Raw genomic sequence first — 17,832 nt, 5'->3', positions numbered from 1 at the left:
GGTTAAGAAGGCAAATGGTATGTTGGCCTTCATAGCGAGAGGGTTTGAGTACAGGAACAAGGATGTCTTGCTACAGTTGTACAGGGCCTTGATGAGACCACATCTTGAGTATTGTGTGCAGTTTTGGTCGCCTTATCTGAGGAAGGATATTCTTGCCATGGAAGGAGTTCAGCGAAGATTCACCAGGCTGATACCTGGGATGGCAGGAATGACATATGAGGAGAGATTGGGTCGATTGGGCTTGTACTCGCTGGAGTTTAGAAGAATGAGAGGGGATCTCATTGAAACTTATAAAATTCTGGCAGGACTGGACAGACTAGATGCAGGGAGGATGTTCCCGATGGTCGGGGAATCCAGAACCAGGGGTCACAGTCTAAGGATAAGTGGTAGGCCTTTTAGGACAGAAATGAGGAGGAATTTCTTCACCCAGAGAGTGGTGAACCTGTGGAATTCTCTACCACAGAAGGCAGTAGAGGCCAATTCATTAAATATATTCAAGAAGGAGTTGGATATATTTCTTAAGGCTAAAGGGATCAAGGGGTATGGGGAGAAAGCAGGTACCGGGTACTGAACTTGGATGATCAGCCATGATCACATTGAATGGCGGAGCAGGCTCGAGGGGCCGAATGGCCTACTCCTGCTGCTATCTTCTATGGAAGACACAAAAAGCATACCAAAAATGGTGGGGAACCAAGGGTCTAATGAGGGTGAGGAACTTAACGTAATTAATATAAGTAGAGAAAAAGTACTAGAGAAACTAATGGGACTAAAAGCCAACCAATCCCCTGGACCTGACGGCCTACATCCTCGGGTTCTAAAAGAGGTGGCTGAAGAGATAGTTGATGCATTGGTTTTGATCTTCCAAAATTCCCTAGATTCTGGAATGGTCCTAGCGGATTGGAAGGTCGCAAATGTAACACCGCTATTCAAGAAAGGAGGGCATGAGAAAAAACAGGGAAATACAGGCCAGTTAGCCTGACATCAGTCGTTGGAAAAATGTTGGAATCCATTGTTAAGGAAGTGGTATCAAGTCACTTAGAAAATCATAACATGATTAGGCAGAGTCAACATGGTTTTATGAAAGGGAAATCGTGTTTGACAAATTTATTAGAGTTTTTTGAGGATGTAACTAGCAGGGTAGATAAAGGGGACCCAGTGGATGTAATATATATGGATTTCCAAAAGGCATTCGATAAGGTGCCACATAAAAGGTTATTACACAAGATTAGGGCTCATGGGGTTGGGGGTAATATAGTAGCATGGATAGAGGATTGGTTAACGGACAGAAAACAGAGAGTCGGGATAAACGGATCTTTTTCAGTTTGGCAGGCTGTAACTAGTGGGGTGCCGCAAGGATCAGTGTTGGGGCCTCAGCTATTTACAATCTATATTAATGACCTAGATGAAGGGACCGAGTGTAATGTATTCAAGTTTGCTGATGATACAAAGCTAGGTGGGACAGTAAGCTGTGAGGAGAACACACAGAGTCTGCAAAGGGATATAGATAGACTGAGTGAGTGGGCAGTAAGGTGGCAGAAGGAGTATAATGTAGGGAAATGTGAGGTTATTCACTTTGGTAGGAAGAATAGAAAAATAGAATATTTTTTAAATGGTGAGAAACTTTCAAATGTTGGTGTTCAGAGAGATTTGGGTGTCCTCGTGCCAGAAACACAGAAAGCTAGCATGCAGGTACAGCAAGCAATAAGGAAGGCAAATGGCATGTTGGCCTTTATTGCAAGGGGGTTGGAGTATATGAGTAAGGAAGTCTTGCTACAATTGTACAGGGTCTTGGTGAGACCACACCTGGAGTACTGGGCACAGTTTTGGTCTCCTTATCTAAGGAAGGATATACTTGCCTTAGAGGCGGTGCAACAAAGGTTCACTAGGTTGATTCCTGGGATGAGAGGGCTGTCCTATGAGGAGAGATTGTGTAGAATGGGCCGATACTCTCTGGAGTTTAGAAGAATGAGAGGTGATCTCATTGAAACATAGCAGATTCTGAAGGGGGATTGACAGGGTAGATGCTGAGAGGTTGTTTCCCCTGGCTGGAGTGTCTAGAACTAGGGGGCATAGTCTCAGGGTAAGGGGTAGGCCATTTAAGATTGAGATGAGGAGGAATTTCTTCACTCGGAGGGTTGTGAATCTTTGGAATTTTCTGCCCCAGAGAGCTGTGAATGCTGAGTCTTTGAGTATATTCAAGGCTGAGATCGATAGATTTTTGGACTCATGGGGAATCGAGGGACATGGAGATCGGGTGGGAAAGTGGAGTTGAGGTCGATGATCAGCCATGATCTTATTGAATGGCGGAGCAGGCTCGAGGGGCCATATGGCCGACTCCTGCTCCTATTTCTTATGTTCTTATGTAAGTCTGTCTCTCTGTCTGTCTCTCTGTCTTTCTTTCTTTCTTTGATACAGATGTGCTGAGGCTATAGTGGTTCTTTGACACAGGTGTGCTGTGGTGTCCAGGACCAGACCCTTCATGGGTCCCGAGCACAAGTGTCCTAGACAGTGTCTAGTGGGCCCAATAGCGATCAGCGGCACGTTGAAAATGTTTCAGCCTGTGTAGCTGAGCTTTTAATGCATCGGCATCAGCAAGCAGATACCTGAAAGGGGTGGGGGGGCGACTTCAGACACCAGCGTGCGTGCACGGGACCAGTGAGGTGGGGTTCATGAAACCGGACTTGTCCTGGAGAGGTGGCTAATCGAATCCATTTTTTTTTCCAGAAACGTTTGAAAGCAGCCGAAGCAGAGAGTCGACTAAAGCAGGTGTACATCCCCAACTAGTAAGTACGGCCATTGGCTTGTCTCCTTTATAAAAAGGGACAAATGTAAGCAGTCACACAACACCAGGTTATAGTCCAACAGCTTTATTTGAAATCACAAGCTTTCGGAGCGCTGCTCCTTCGTCAGGTGAAGTCACTTCACCTGACGAAGGAGCAGCGCTCCGAAAGCTTGTGATTTCAAATAAAGCTGTTGGACTATAACCTGGTGTTGTGTGACTTCTTAAATTTGTCCACCCCAGTCCAACACCGGCATCTCCACATCATTATAAAAAGGGAGGGGTCAAGCAAGAAAAACTGGGTGGAATAATAATGGAACCTAACAGTTGCCACACTGATCTCCGCATGAAACCTTTTAAATGAACAGACACACGTGCGCGCGCGCGTGACAGACTCGAGGCAATTCTATGTCAGGCCTAACACACAAGGTTAGTTAATGACCTTTTGACAGATCTTTGTTGTAAATGGAGGGGGTGGTGAATAACCTCCAGGTCTGTCTTATATTTGTGTGATGACCTGCTTGCCATGTCAACAGTAGGGTCAGGTCCCAGGATGTGTTTGAGACTGTGTTGCTGTTATATCTGACCCTTTTTAAATAACAGTTTGACAGTGATGGGAAGCTTCTGTTTAACATTTTTCTCTTAAATCTAATTTTCTCTCCTCTCCGGAACCACTGCCTCTCCCTGGGGTACAGTTCCACAGGTCCCTTACCCGAGTGCCCATTCCACATGTGTGAGCACTGGCAATGAATGTCAGAAGGGTGTTCAATCATGGGGAACATCAGACCTTCATCCTGTTAACAGTGGTTATCTGCGGGAACGTGCGCACTCTCCCCTCCTCCCCGGGTACCCTTCTCACAGACTGTAATCTTTTGATCAGTACAGCTGTGTTCCTCACTGACTTTAACAACTGTGCCATCAAGAGGAATGTTGCTGTCATTGTGGGTTCAAGTCCCACTCCGGAGACTTAAGCACAAAAATCCATGCCGACACTCCCAGTGCAGTGCTGAGGGAGAGCTGCAGTGTCGGAGGTGCCGTCTTTCAGATGAGACGCTAAACCAAGACCCCGCATGACCTCTCGGGTGGACGCAAGAGATCCCAAGGCACTATTTCGAAGAAGAGCAGGGGAGCTATCCCTGGTGTCCTGGCTAATATTTATCCCTCAATCAACATCACAAAAACAGATGATCTGGTCATTATCACATTACGGTTTGTGGGACCTTGCTGTGTGCAAATTGGCTGCCGCATTTCTTACATTAATCCTACATCACAACAGTGACCACACTTCAAAAAGTACTTCATTGGCTGTAAAGCGCTTTGGGGCGTCCTGAGGTCGTGGAAGGTGCTATATAAATGCAAGTCTGTCTTTTCTTTCCCATTGCAACTGAGGAGAGTGACCGCAGTAGTGTTAAACGAGGCACAGTTCACAACAATCGAATGTACCTTGTGCAAGTGCAGTACAGGAAACTTCCGATTTACCGGCACCCAAATAACCGGAAATCTCGGTTAACCGGCAAAATTCAGGAGTAGGTTCAGGTAAGTTTTACTTCATATTGTACTTGCCTTCCTCGATCTGTTGCTGTGCAAGGGTGTGGCTGCAGCTGTTGCTAAGCTACAGAGGCGCTTGGAGCTTGTGGCCATTGTTCTGAACATGGGTTTGTTGCTTTATACGGAGCTCTCAGCTCCGTATCTTTTACTATAGCGTTCGGTTATCCGGAATTTTTGATGAGCCGGCACCACGTCGGTCCCGTCGGTGCCGGATAAAATAAAGTTTCCTGTATCACCTGATGCTTGGAATATATCCGTAGCTTTTAAGATCCATCTCTCTTATTTTCTTCAGCAACAAACCAAACCCTAACCAGATCAATGTGAATAACACAGTCAGCAAGCCAGGGATGGTGAATGGAGCCGGGTTCCCGGGACAGAATGGAGGAGCTGGCAGGGCCTGCGAGAGCTGCTACAGTAAGTGGAACCTGCTACTGTTCCTGATGTACTCACGCTGACTGTTCTGTGGTGTACGTCTGAGAAATGAAATCGGACGACGCGCTCGCGTGTAGAATTTTGCTTCAGCAGCGAGCAGGAGTGGGAGCCCTGGGACCTTCTCAAACTGCATGGCTCAATTCCCACATTCAAGCCGTCGGAAGAGTGCAGGATTGTTTGGTGAAAGAAGACCTGTGCCAGGTACCATTTCTGGTGAAAAGGCAAGCTGTCGTCTGATCTGGTTGCACTTTAGAACACTTCCCCCCACCCCCTACCGTCCGCACTTTGTGTGGCACTTCCACAGTACATGCTGTGAAGACTTGTGGTACAACATCACTAGCGTGCACAGCACGGTAACCTGTCAGACTCCTGCGAGGCTCTGCGCACTGGGAGCCTCCTTTTTTTTTAAGCGTAGTGTGTCAAGACACTGGCCTTTCACCTCTGGGACATGCTTTGAAATCCAGCTCAGACTAACACCTGAAAACCTCCCCTGTTTGCTGGCTGTAAGGAGTGCCATGTGAAATGAGTGTGGGTAGTCTCAGCTTAGTGGGTATGGGCCCCAGAACTGCTACCAAGTCGGTAAATTCAGAGGCAACAGAGTGCCTGATGTGTGAAATGGAACATGGGTGCATTAGGAGACACTCAGCTGAGGCTCAGTGAAGCACATTTCTGGGACAGCGTAGAGGGAGCTTTACTCTGTATCAAACCCGTGCTGTACCTGCCCTGGGAGTGTTTGATGGGACAGTGTAGAGGGAGCTTTACTCTGTATCTAACCCGTGCTGTACCTGCCCTGGGAGTGTTTCATGGGACAGTGTAGAGGGAGCTTTACTCTGTATCTAACCCCGTGCTGTACCTGCCCTGGGAGTGTTTGGTGGGACCGTGTAGAGGGAGCTTTACTCTGTATCTAACCCGTGCTGTATCTGCCCTGGGAGTGTTTGATGGGACAGTGTAGAGGGAGCTTTACTCTGTATCTAACCCGTGCGGTACCTGCCCTGGGAGTGTTTGATGGGACAGTGTAGAGGGAGCTTTACTCTGTATCTAACCCGTGCTGTACCTGCCCTGGGAGTGTTTGATGGGACAGTGTAGAGGGAGCTTTACTCTGTATCTAACCCGTGCTGTACCTGCCCTGGGTGTGTTTGATGGGACAGTGTAGAGAGAGCTTTACCCATGCCTTACTTGACCTAGGTGCCTGAAATGAAAAGTGTTCCATTACCCATCAAGAAGTCTCTCTCCTTGCTGGGTATCTTCTAGTTCACCTCCAGCCTGATCTGTTATCCAAAGCACTTACTTAGACTGTCTATGCCCCTTGGATCCGGGGAAGTAGTTTCTCTATCTGTATCTGGACTGTTTTCATTATGTTAAAGGTGCTGTAGGTACAAGTTATTGATTAAATCCCTTAACGCAGGGCTACCACCCTTTGAAAAGTCCAAAACTGGAGCGATGTGGGCCTTGTTGTATTTCAATGATGCTCTGGTCATGTACATCATTTGAAAATTGGAGTTCTTTGGTTCTATTTTAATTTATTAAAGTTATCAGACAGCCACCCCAAAACGACACTGTCCACTTCCAAATTGCTGTTCTACCTTCACAAACCCACATTTTGAGTGCGTAAGTTGTGAATTGCTGGCATTTGCCGAGTTGTGTTTAAGCAGCAGCGTAAGTGGCAGGAATCAGTGGCGCGTTACTCTGAAATTGGATGTTATGTCTTTGCCACTCAGCACAGGTTGATGAGGACTCTCTTTGTTTTATGTTTCCCCCTCTTAGCAACCCAGTCGTACCAGTGGTACTCGTGGGGCCCTCCGAACATGCAGTGCAGACTATGTGCAGCTTGTTGGAATTACTGGAAGAAGTACGGTGGTCTGAAGATGCCAACGAGGCTCGAGGGCGAGAGACCTGGGCCTAACCGGAACAGCTCAGTAAGTGTTCCAGCTTCATGATCTAAACGGAGAGTATTTTGACTGAGTGTGACAGGGTTTTGTTTTGACGTCACTGCAGTGACGTTCTCCTCAGGGAAGATGATGAAGTAACTGGGGCATCAGAAGTGTGCAGTACTCTAATTGAAAAGAAGGCACCTAAATTTACAAATTAGGGAGGTCGGATTAAGAAAGTTGTCCAGATATTTCCGACCAAAAAATTATATCGCCTCAAGTTGTGGTATAAGTTACCAGGCAATGGCATGGAGCAGCCAGTATAGAGCAAGTTAAGAGACAATATTCTGAGACTGTGACCCCTGGTTCTAGACTCCCCAGCCAGGGGAAACATCCTCCCTGCATCTACCTTGTCAAGCCCTCTCATTCTTCTAAACTCTAGAGAATATAGGCCTAGTCTACTCAATCTCTCCTCATAGGTCAATCCCCCCATCCCAGGAATCAGTCTGGTGAACCTTCGTTACACTCCCTCTATGGCAAGTATATCCTTCCTTAGGTAAGGAGTCCAGAACTGTACACAATACTCCAGGCGTGGTCTCACCAGGGCCCTATATAATTGCAGTAAGACATATTTACTCTTATACTCAAATCCTCTTGTAATAAAGGCCAACATACTATTTGCTTTCCTAATTGCTTGCTGTACCTGCATGTTAACTTTCAGTGATTCGTGTACAAGGACACCCAGGTCCCTCTGAACACCAACATTTTCCAATCTCTCACCATTTAAAAAAAATACTCTGCTTTTTTATTTTTTCAACCAAAGTGGATAACTTCACATTTCTCCACGTTATATTCCATTTGCCATGTTCTTGTCCACTCACTTAGCCTGTCTGTATCCCCTTGAAGCCTCCTTGGATCCTCCTCACAACTTACATTCCCACCCAGGTTTGTATCATCAGCAAACTTGGGTCCAGGAAACTTTGTGTTATCCGGAGGCTAAATGTCCGGCAAGCTCGAGCCACCGGCAAAAATCAGGAGCCGTTTTGTTTGGTTTTTTTTCTACTCGTGGCTTTTTTTTCCCCCAACAGTCAGGCTCTGCAAAGTCTCTCTGAAGCTGTTGCTAAGCGACAGAGACGCTTCCAAGGTACGGCCGACTGTTTAGAAGCTGTTGCTAAACAACAGTGTTTGTTGCCAGATACGGAGCTGCAAAGCTCCGTATGCTTCAACGTGAACGCTGGTTTGTCCGGCAGTTTTGAGGGAACGGCAACAGCTCGGTCCCGTCGGTGCCAGATAGCACAAAGTTTCCTGTATATTACATTTGGTCCCCTCATCCAAATCATTGATACAGATTGTGAATAGCTGAGGCCCAAGCACTGATCCTTGCGGTACCCCACTAGTTACAGCCTGCCAACCCGAAAATGACCCGTTTATTCCTACTCGCTGTTTTCTGTCCATTAACCAATCCTCAATCCATGCTAGTATATTGCCCCCAATCCCACGAGTCCTAATTTTGTTTAATAATCTCTTGTGTGGCACCTTATCGAATGCCTTCTGAAAGTCCAAATACACTACATCCACTGGTTCCCCCTTATCTATTCTGCTAGTTACAACCTCAAAAAACTCTAATAGATTTGTCGAACACGATTTCCCTTTCATAAATCCGTGTTGACTCTGCCCAATCCTATTATTATTTTCTAAGTGCCCTGTTACCACATCCTTAACAATAGATTCGAGCATTTTCCCTACTACTGATGTCAGGCTAACTGGTCTGTAGTTCTCCATTTTCTCTCTCCCCCCTTTCTTAAATAGTGGGGTTACATTTGCTACCTTCCAATCTGCGGAAACTGTTCCAGAATCTATGGAATTTTGGAAAATGACAACCAATGCATCCGCTATCTCTATATCCACCTCTTTCAAAACCCAAGGATGTAGGCCATCAGGTCCAGGGGATTTATTGGCTTTCAGTCCCATTAATTTCTCCAGTACTATTATTTTACTAATACTAATTTCTTTCAGTTCTCGCAAGACCCTTAATTCTCCACTATTTCCGGGAATTTTTTTGCGTCTTCTTCCGTGAAGACAGACACAAAGAGCTAAAAATTGAGTAGTGCTCGTAGCGCCCCGGAAAAATTAGCACCCCCACGCTGGAAATTGAGTGGTTGCGCCCCAAGAGGGAAACGGGGCGCTACTGGAAGCACCCCGCACCCCTCTTGGGGCACTGAGTGTCAATATTGCGGCGTTATGTGGCGCTGCGGCACGTTGCGCCGCGGTATTTCAGGCCTTCCTCCCCTTCTTGAAGGGGAGCGGCTTGTGCAGCGCAACCTGGGGCCCAACTGGGCCCCCGGGGATCGGGAGTGCAGGCAAAAGAGCCCGGCACTCGAGAAGTGCCGGGCTCTTGGAGCGCAGCTAGCGCTCCGTGTGTGGGGGGGGGGGGGGGGGGGCGTTTCAGGAGGTCTGGGACAGGAGTGCAGGCAGGTGCTGGCAGGCGGCCAGTAACAAAAATGGCCGCCCCGCACCTTGCCTTTAAATTGCGCCTCCCCGGCCGCAGGTACGCCCCTCTGACCCCGTCGGACATAGCGTCCGGCGGTAAGTCGGGGAGCACTCCCGAAGATCGTGGCCGGGGCGTGAGCAGGGCGCTGCGCACACCAATGACGCCATCGCCAGCGCCGCAGGGTGCTACCGGTTAGCGCCACCACCAACCTCCCGCTGAATTTTACGGGAAGCGTGGGCAGTGCCGCGCCCGGGCACTAGTTGGTTTGCGTCCCGTTAGCGCCACCAACTGAATTTTTCCCCCAAAGTATTTGTTTAATTTCTCTGCCATTTCCTTATTCCCCATTATAATTCCTCCTGTCTCCGCCTGTAACGGACCCACAGTTACTTTCACTAATCTTTTCCTTTTTACATATTTATAGAAGCTTTTACAGTCTGTTTTTATGTCTCGCTAGTTTACTCTCGTATTCTATTTTCACTTTCTTTATCAATTTCTTGGTCTTCCTTTGCTGAATTCTAAAATTCTCCCAATCCTCAGGCTTACTGCTCTTTTTGGCAACATTATAAGCCTCTTCCTTTGATCTAATACTATCTTTAACTTCTCTTGTTAGCTACGGTTGGACCACTTTTCCTGTGGGGTTTTTGTGCCTTAAAGGAACGTATATTTGTTGTAAATTATGTATTAATTCTTTAAATGCTGGCCATTGCTTGTCTACCGTCATACTTTTTAATGTAGTTTCCCAATCTACCTTCGCCAACTCGCCCCTCACGCCTACGTAGTTTGCTTTGTTTAGATTTAAGACCCTTTAACTAAATCACTTTCAAACTCAATATAAAATTCTATCATATTATGGTCGCTCTTCCCTAAAGGCTCCTTTACTACAAGGTTATTAATTAACCCTTTCTCATTGCACAATACTAGATCTAAAATAACCTATTCCCTAGTTGGTTCCTCAACATACTGATCTATAAAATTATCTTGCATACATTCATGACTTCGTCCTCCACACTGTTACTGCAAATTTGGTTTGCCCCGTCTATATGTAGATTAAATTCCCCCATGATCACTGTATTACGCTTGTTACATGCGCCACTAATTTCCTGATTTATACTCTGCCCTACATTACAACTACTGTTAGGGGGCCTATAAACAACTCCCACCAATGTGTTCTACCCCTTGCTGTTTCTTAACACCACCCAAACTGATTCTACTTCTTGATTTTCGGAGCCAAGATTCTTTCTCTCTGCTGTCTTTATCCCATCTTTTATTATCCGGGCTACCCCTCCTCCTTTTCCATTTTACCTATCTCTTCTAAAAGTTAAGTATCCTGGAATATTTAGTTCCCAATCTTGGCCACTTTGCAACCACATCTCCGTTACGGCTATTAGATCAAACCTATTAATTTCTATCTGCGCTATTAATTCATCCATTTTGTTCCGAATGCTTTGCGCATTCAAATATAGTGCCTTTAGTTTTGACTTGGATCTATTTTTCCCTGATGTCACTTTAGTCATTCATGCCTTATTACCTTTGTAACTCTCTCTCTCCCTTCCTGACCCACTCTGCTTAGTTTTACCCAAAGCTCTGCTCTGCTCGAGAGCCTTGACATTTCTCTCTCTGCTTTTAAATTTGCTGGAGAGAGAATGGACTGAGGGATATGGGGGGACGGTTTGGTTGATTTATGAGAGAGACGAGCATGTTAGAATTAATTGCGTTTTCCAGTTGCTAAAAATTCTTCTGTAATTGAGTCTTCAAATTTAAACCTGGTTTTCAAATTGGATTTGCCGGGGATGTTCGCATTTACAGGGGTTCTCCAGGAGTGTGACAGTATTTCCGGGGGTCTCCGGGAGTGTGACAGTATTTCCGGGGGTCTCCGGGAGTGTGGCAGCATTTCCGGGGGTCGCCGGGAGTGTGACAGTATTTCCGGGGGTCTCCGGGAGTGTGGCAGTATTTCCGGGGGTCTCCGGGAGTGTGACAGCATTTCCGGGGGTCTCCGGGAGTGTGACAGTATATCCGGGGGTCTCCGGGAGTGTGACAGTATTTCCGGGGGTCTCCGGGAGAGTGGCAGTATTTCCGGGGGTCTCCGGGAGTGTGACAGCATTTCCGGGGGTCTCCGGGAGTGTGATAGTATTTCCGGGGGTCTCCGGGAGTGTGGCAGTATTTCCGGGGGTCTCGAGCAGTGTGGCAGTATTTCCGGGGGTCTCAAGCAGTGTGACAGTATTTCCAGGGGGTCCCCGGGAGTGTGGCAGTATTTCCAGGGGTCTCCGGGAGTGTGACAGCATTTCCGGGGGTCTCCGGGAATGTGACAGTATATCCGGGGGTCTCCGGGAGTGTGACAGTATTTCCGGGGGTCTCCGGGAGTGTGGCAGTATTTCCGGGGGTCTCCGGTAGCGTGACAGTATTTCCGGGGGTCTCCGGGAGTGTGGCAGCATTTCCGGGGGTCTCGAGCAGTGTAGCGGTATTTCCGGGGGTCTCAAGCAGTGTGACAGTATTTCCAGGGCGTCCCCGGGAGTGTGACAGTATTTCCAGGGGGTCCCCGGGAGTGTGACAGTATTTCCAGGGGGTCCCCGGGAGTGTGACAGTATTTCCAGGGGTCTCCTGGAGTGTGACAGTATTTCCGGGGGTCTCCTGGAGTGTGACAATATTTCCGGGGGTCCCCGGGAGTGTGACAGTCTTTCCGGGGGGTCTCCAGGAGTGTGACAGTATTTCCGGGAGTGTGACAGTATTTTCGGGGGTCCCCAGGAGCGTGACAGTATTTTCGGGGGTCCACGGAAGTGTGACAGTATTTCATGGGGTCCCCGGGAGTGTGACAGTATTTCTGGGAGTGTGACACTATTTCCGGGGGTCTCCGGGAGTGTGACAGTATTTCCGGGGGTCTCCGGGAGTGTGACAGTATTTCCGGGGGTCTCCAGGAGTGTGACAGTATTTCCGGGGGTCTCCGGGAGTGTGACACTATTTCCGGGGGTCTCGGGGAGTGTGACAGTATTTCCGGGGGTCTCCGGTAGCGTGACAGTATTTCCGGGGGTCTCCGGGAGTGTGGCAGCATTTCCGGGGGTCTCGAGCAGTGTAGCGGTATTTCCGGGGGTCTCAAGCAGTGTGACAGTATTTCCAGGGCGTCCCCGGGAGTGTGACAGTATTTCCAGGGGGTCCCCGGGAGTGTGACAGTATTTCCAGGGGGTCCCCGGGAGTGTGACAGTATTTCCAGGGGTCTCCTGGAGTGTGACAGTATTTCCGGGGGTCTCCTGGAGTGTGACAATATTTCCGGGGGTCCCCGGGAGTGTGACAGTCTTTCCGGGGGGTCTCCAGGAGTGTGACAGTATTTCCGGGAGTGTGACAGTATTTTCGGGGGTCCCCAGGAGCGTGACAGTATTTTCGGGGGTCCACGGAAGTGTGACAGTATTTCATGGGGTCCCCGGGAGTGTGACAGTATTTCTGGGAGTGTGACACTATTTCCGGGGGTCTCCGGGAGTGTGACAGTATTTCCGGGGGTCTCCGGGAGTGTGACAGTATTTCCGGGGGTCTCCAGGAGTGTGACAGTATTTCCGGGGGTCTCCGGGAGTGTGACACTATTTCCGGGGGTCTCGGGGAGTGTGACAGTATTTCCGGGGGTCTCCGGGAGTGTGACAGTATTTCCGGGGTCCCCGTGAGTGTGACATTATTGTGTGGCATGAGGTTGAAAAGGCCATCCGGCAACTGAAGAACAACAAGGCCTCGGGAGCAGATGGAATCCTCGCCGAGGCACTAAAGCATGGCGGAGAAGCACTACTGGCGCGAATTCATGAACTCATTTCTCTTATCTGGAAGGAGGAGAGCATGCCAGGGGATCTCAGAGACGCCGTAATTGTGACCACCTTCAAGAAAGGTGACAAGTCCGATTGCGGTAATTACAGAGGAGTTTCCCTGCTATCTGCCACAGGGAAAGTCATCGCAAGAATCCTCCTCAATCGCCTTCTCCCAGTGGCCGAAGAGCTCCTCCCAGAGTCGCAATGCGGATTCCGCCCACTAAGGGGCACAATGGGCATGATCTTCACCGCACGTCAATTACAAGAGAAATGCAGGGAACAGCACCAACCGCTGTACATGGCCTTCTTTGATCTCACAAAGGCCTTCGACACTCAACCGTGAGGGATTATGGAGTGTCCTCCTCAAATTAGGCTGCCCCTCAAAAGTTTGTCACTATCCTCCGCCTGCTTCACGACAACATGCAAGCCGTGATCCTGACCAACGTTTCCACCACAGGCCCAATTCATGTGCGAACCGGGGTCAAGCAAGGCTGTGTCATCGCACCAACGCTCTTCTCGATCTTCCTTGCTGCAATGCTCCATCTCACCCTCTGTCAGCTTCCCACTGGAGTGGAGCTAATTTACAGAACAAACGGGAAACTGTTCAACTTCCATCGCCTCCAGTCCAGATCTAGGGTCGTCCCATCCTCTGTCGTCGAATTACAGTATGCAGACGATGCTTGCGTCTGCGCACACTCGGAGGTCGAACTCCAAACCATCGTCAACACCTTCACCGAAGCGTACGAGAGCATGGGCCTTACACTGAACATCCATAAGACAAAGGTCCTCTACCAACCTGCCCCCGCCACACAGTGCTGCCCCCCAATTATCAAAATCCACGACAAGGCCTTGGACAACGTGGACCACTTTCCATACCTCGGGAGCCTACTGTCACCAAGGGCAGACGTCGATGACGAAGTCCAACACCGCCTTCAGTGTGCCAGTGCAGCCTTCGGTCGTCTGAGGAAGAGAGTGTTTGAAGACCAGGACCTCAAACCCGGCACTAAGCTCATGGTCTACAGAGCAGTAGTGATACCCGCCCTCCTGTATGCCTCAGAGACATGGACCATGTACAGCAGGCACCTCAAAGCACTGGAGAGGTACCACCAATGCTGCCTCCGCAAGATCCTGCAAATCCATTGGCAGGATAGGCGCACCAACGTCAGTGTTCTCGCTCAGGCCAACATCCCCAGCATCGAAGCTTTGACCACGCTCGATCAGCTCCAATGGATGGGTCACATTGTCTGCATGCCCGATATGAGACTCCCAAAACAAGCGCTCTACTCGGAGCTCCGGTACGGCAAGAGAGCCCCAGGTGGGCAGAGGAAACGCTTCAAGGGCATCCTCCAAGCCTCCTTGAAAAAGTGTAACATCCCCACCGACACCTGGGAATCCCTGGCCCAAGACCGCACAAAGTGGAGGAGAAGCATCCGGGAAGGCGCCGAACACCTCGAGTCTCTTCGCCAGGAGCAAGCGGAAGCCAAGCACAGGCAGCGCAAGGAGCGCACGTCAACCCAAGCACCCCACACCCACCCGCCCCTTCAACCACCGTCTGCCCCACCTGTGACAGAGACTGTAGGTCCCGCATTGGACTCATCAGTCACCTGAGAACTCATTTTTAATGTGGAAGCGAGTCATCCTCGGTTCCGAGGGACCGCCTAAGAAGAAGACAACATTGTTTCCGGGGGTCTCCGGGAGTGTGACAGTATTTCCGGGGGTCTCCGGGAGTGTGACAGTATTTCCGGGGGTCTCCGGGAGTGTGACAGTATTTCAGGGGGTTCCCTGGGAGAGTGACAGTATTTCCGGGGGTCCCCGGGCATGTGACAGTATTTCCAGGGGGTCTCCGGGAGTGTGACAGTATTTCCGGGGGTCTCCGGGAGTGTGACAGTATTTCCGGGGGTCTCTGGGAGTGTGACAGTATTTCCGGGGGTCTCCGGGAGTGTGACAGTATTTCCGGGGGTCCCCGGGAGTGTGACAGTATTTCCGGGGGTCTCCGGGAGTGTGACAGTATTTCCGGGGGTCTCCGGGAGTGTGACAGTATTTCCGGGGGTCCCCGGGCATGTGACAGTATTTCCGGGGGTCTCTGGGAGAGTGACAGTATTTCAGGGGGTTCCCTGGGAGAGTGACAGTATTTCCGGGGGTCTCCGGGAGTGTGACAGTATTTCAGGGGGTTCCCTGGGAGAGTGACAGTATTTCCGGGGGTCCCCGGGCATGTGACAGTATTTCCAGGGGGTCTCCGGGAGTGTGACAGTATTTCCGGGGGTCTCCGGGAGTGTGACGGTATTTCCGGGGGTCCCCGGGAGTGTGACGGTATTTCCGGGGGTCCCCGGGAGTGTGACAGTATTTCCGGGGGTCTCCGGGAGTGTGACGGTATTTCCGGGGGTCCCCGGGAGTGTGACAGTATTTCCGGGGGTCTCCGGGAGTGTGACAGTATTTCCGGGGGTTCCCTGGGAGAGTGACAGTATTTCCGGGGGTCTCCGGGAGTGTGACGGTATTTCCGGGGGTCCCCGGGAGTGTGACAGTATTTCCGGGGGTCTCCGGGAGTGTGACAGTATTTCCGGGGGTCCCCGGGAGTGTGACAGTATTTCCGGGGGTCTCCGGGAGTGTGACAGTATTTCCGGGGGTCTCTGGGAGAGTGACAGTATTTCCGGGGGTCTCCGGGAGTGTGACAGTATTTCCGGGGGTCTCCGGGAGTGTGACGGTATTTCTGGGGGTCTCCGGGAGTGTGACAGTATTTCCGGGGGTCTCCGGGAGTGTGACAGTATTTCCGGGGGTCTCCGGGAGTGTGACAGTATTTCAGGGGGTTCCCTGGGAGTGTGACAGTATTTCCAGGGGTCTCCGGGAGTGTGACGCTATTTCAGGGGGTCTCCGGGAGTGTGACAGTATTTCAGGGGGTTCCCTGGGAGAGTGACAGTATTTCCGGGGGTCTCCGGGAGTGTGACAGTATTTCAAGGGGTTCCCTGGGAGTGTGACACTATTTCCGGGGGTCTCTGGGAGTATGACGGTATTTCCGGGGGTCTCCGGGAGTTTGACAGTATTTCCGGGGGTTCCCCGGGAGTGTGACAGTATTTGTAGGGGTTCCCCGGGAGTGTGACACTATTTCCGGGGGTCTCCAGGAGTGTGACGGTATTTCCGGGGGTCTCCGGGAGTGTGACAGTATTTCCGGGGGTCTCCGGGAGTGTGACAGTATTTGTAGGGGTTCCCCGGGAGTGTGACAGTATTTACGGGGGCTCCCCGGGAGTGTGACAGTATTTACGGGGCTCCCCGGGAGTGTGACAGTATTTGTAGGGGTTCCCCGGGAGTGTGACAGTATTTCCGGGGTTCCCCGGGAGTGTGACAGTTTTTTACGGGGCTCCCCGGGAGTGTGACAGTATTTACGGAGGCTCCCCGGGAGTGTGACAGTATTTGTAGGGGTTCCCCGGGAGTGTGACAGTATTTCCGGGATTCCCCGGGAGTGTGACAGTTTTTTACGGGGCTCCCCGGGAGTGTGACAGTATTTACGGAGGCTCCCCGGGAGTGTGACAGTATTTATGGTGGTCTCCGGGAGTGTGACAGTATTTCTGGGGGTCTCCGGGAGTGTGACAGTATTTCTGGGGGTCTCCGGGAGTGTGTCACTATTTGCAGGGGTTCCCCGGGAGTGTAACTATTGGGAGGTGTTCATGGGGGTGTTGGTATTTGCTGGGGATCCCACAGCACAAGCAAAAGTTTGAAACCCAGCGATTGAAGCCTAAATGCTTTTGGATGAAATCCCAATGCTTTTTCTTATACCCGGTATCTGTAAAAATGAAGCTCCTGCAATGGTAATCTTTTCCTTAGATTTTACGTGAGCTGTTGAGGGAGAGGGCCAGAATGCCTTTGTCTCGTTCCACTTTTTATGTTTTTAATGCAGACTCTACAACTGAAGCCCTGGCTATATTGTGCAAGCTAACTATAATGTGTGGTTTGTTCAGCATGTCCTCCAGCTATGACTGTTTTTATCTTGTAGAATCCCCATGGGTACTGGGTGAAGAATGCCAACCCCAAGTTTACACTGAAGACGAGGCAGGCTTTCTGTCTTCAGACAACAAGACTAACCAAAATTGCACGGTATTTCTGTCAGAACCTGTTCCACCCGCGGCAGGCAGCTCGACGGCCCTTTATACCAATCAACAGTGCAGCTATCAAAGCAGAATGTGAGTCACTGCGGAATTGTAATGGACTGTCCCTTCTCTGTAACTTGCACCTAACTGACTTCTGCTACTCGACTATTCCAAGGCCTTCCACCCTTCGTAAACTCATTCAAAACTCTGCTGCCATATCCTAACTCGCACCAAGTCCCATTCACCCATTGCCACCATGCCCGCCTCCGATCTATTGGATCCTGGTCCGTCCATGCCTCAGTTTCAAAATTCTCATCCTTGTGTTCAAATCGCTCCATAGCCTCGCCTCTCCCTATCACTCTACCCGCCTTCAGCCCCACAAACCCCCGAGAGCCCTGCGTTCCTCCAATTCTGCCGTCTTGTGCATCCCCGATTTCCTTCACTCCACCATTGGCGGCCGTGCCTTCAGCTGCCGAGGCCCTGAGCTCTGGAATCCCTTCTCTAAACCCCTCTGCCTCTCTACACTTCTCCTCCTCTAAAACGCTCCTTAAAACCTACCTTTTTGACCTCACCTGTTCTAATATCTCTTTATGTGATGGTGTCATATTTTGTCTGGTAACGTTCCTGTGAGGCTCCTTGGGAGGTTTTCCTATATTGAAGGCGCTATATTAATGTAAGTTGTTGACGCCCATCAAGCAAGGAGCTGGTTCTGGACATCAAAGCAGACCAAGAAAGTTGGTTGAGCATTGAGAAAATAGTCACCATGACCAAAGATCAGACCTGCCCACCATCAGCGCTTTGGCTGCTGGCTCTGTCTTGGTGCTTGAAGTACTTGATACTCTCTCTGACCGCC

General features: G+C 50.0%; 1 protein-coding gene across 9 annotated transcripts in view; it reads left to right on the top strand.

The window, feature by feature from the left end:
* LOC147096799 (metastasis-associated protein MTA1-like) overlaps positions 1-17,832 on the top strand; it is a 171,738-nt gene that overhangs the window by 123,906 nt on the left and 30,000 nt on the right. For all 9 annotated transcript variants that reach the window (XM_085973429.1, XM_085973430.1, XM_085973428.1 and 6 more), the window contains 4 exons: positions 2,725-2,783; positions 4,620-4,741; positions 6,524-6,675; positions 16,886-17,072. In XM_085973429.1, coding sequence (XP_085829555.1) covers positions 2,725-2,783; positions 4,620-4,741; positions 6,524-6,675; positions 16,886-17,072 — 520 coding nt within the window. The remainder of the gene's footprint in view (positions 1-2,724; positions 2,784-4,619; positions 4,742-6,523; positions 6,676-16,885; positions 17,073-17,832) is intronic.

Source organism: Somniosus microcephalus, chromosome 34 (genome assembly GCF_052327205.1).
Source record: "Somniosus microcephalus isolate GS21.2 chromosome 34, FLI_Smic_1.0, whole genome shotgun sequence".
Lineage (NCBI taxonomy): Eukaryota > Metazoa > Chordata > Chondrichthyes > Squaliformes > Somniosidae > Somniosus > Somniosus microcephalus.
Note: the sequence above shows the minus strand (reverse complement) of the source record. Positions and strands in the feature narration are given on the sequence as shown.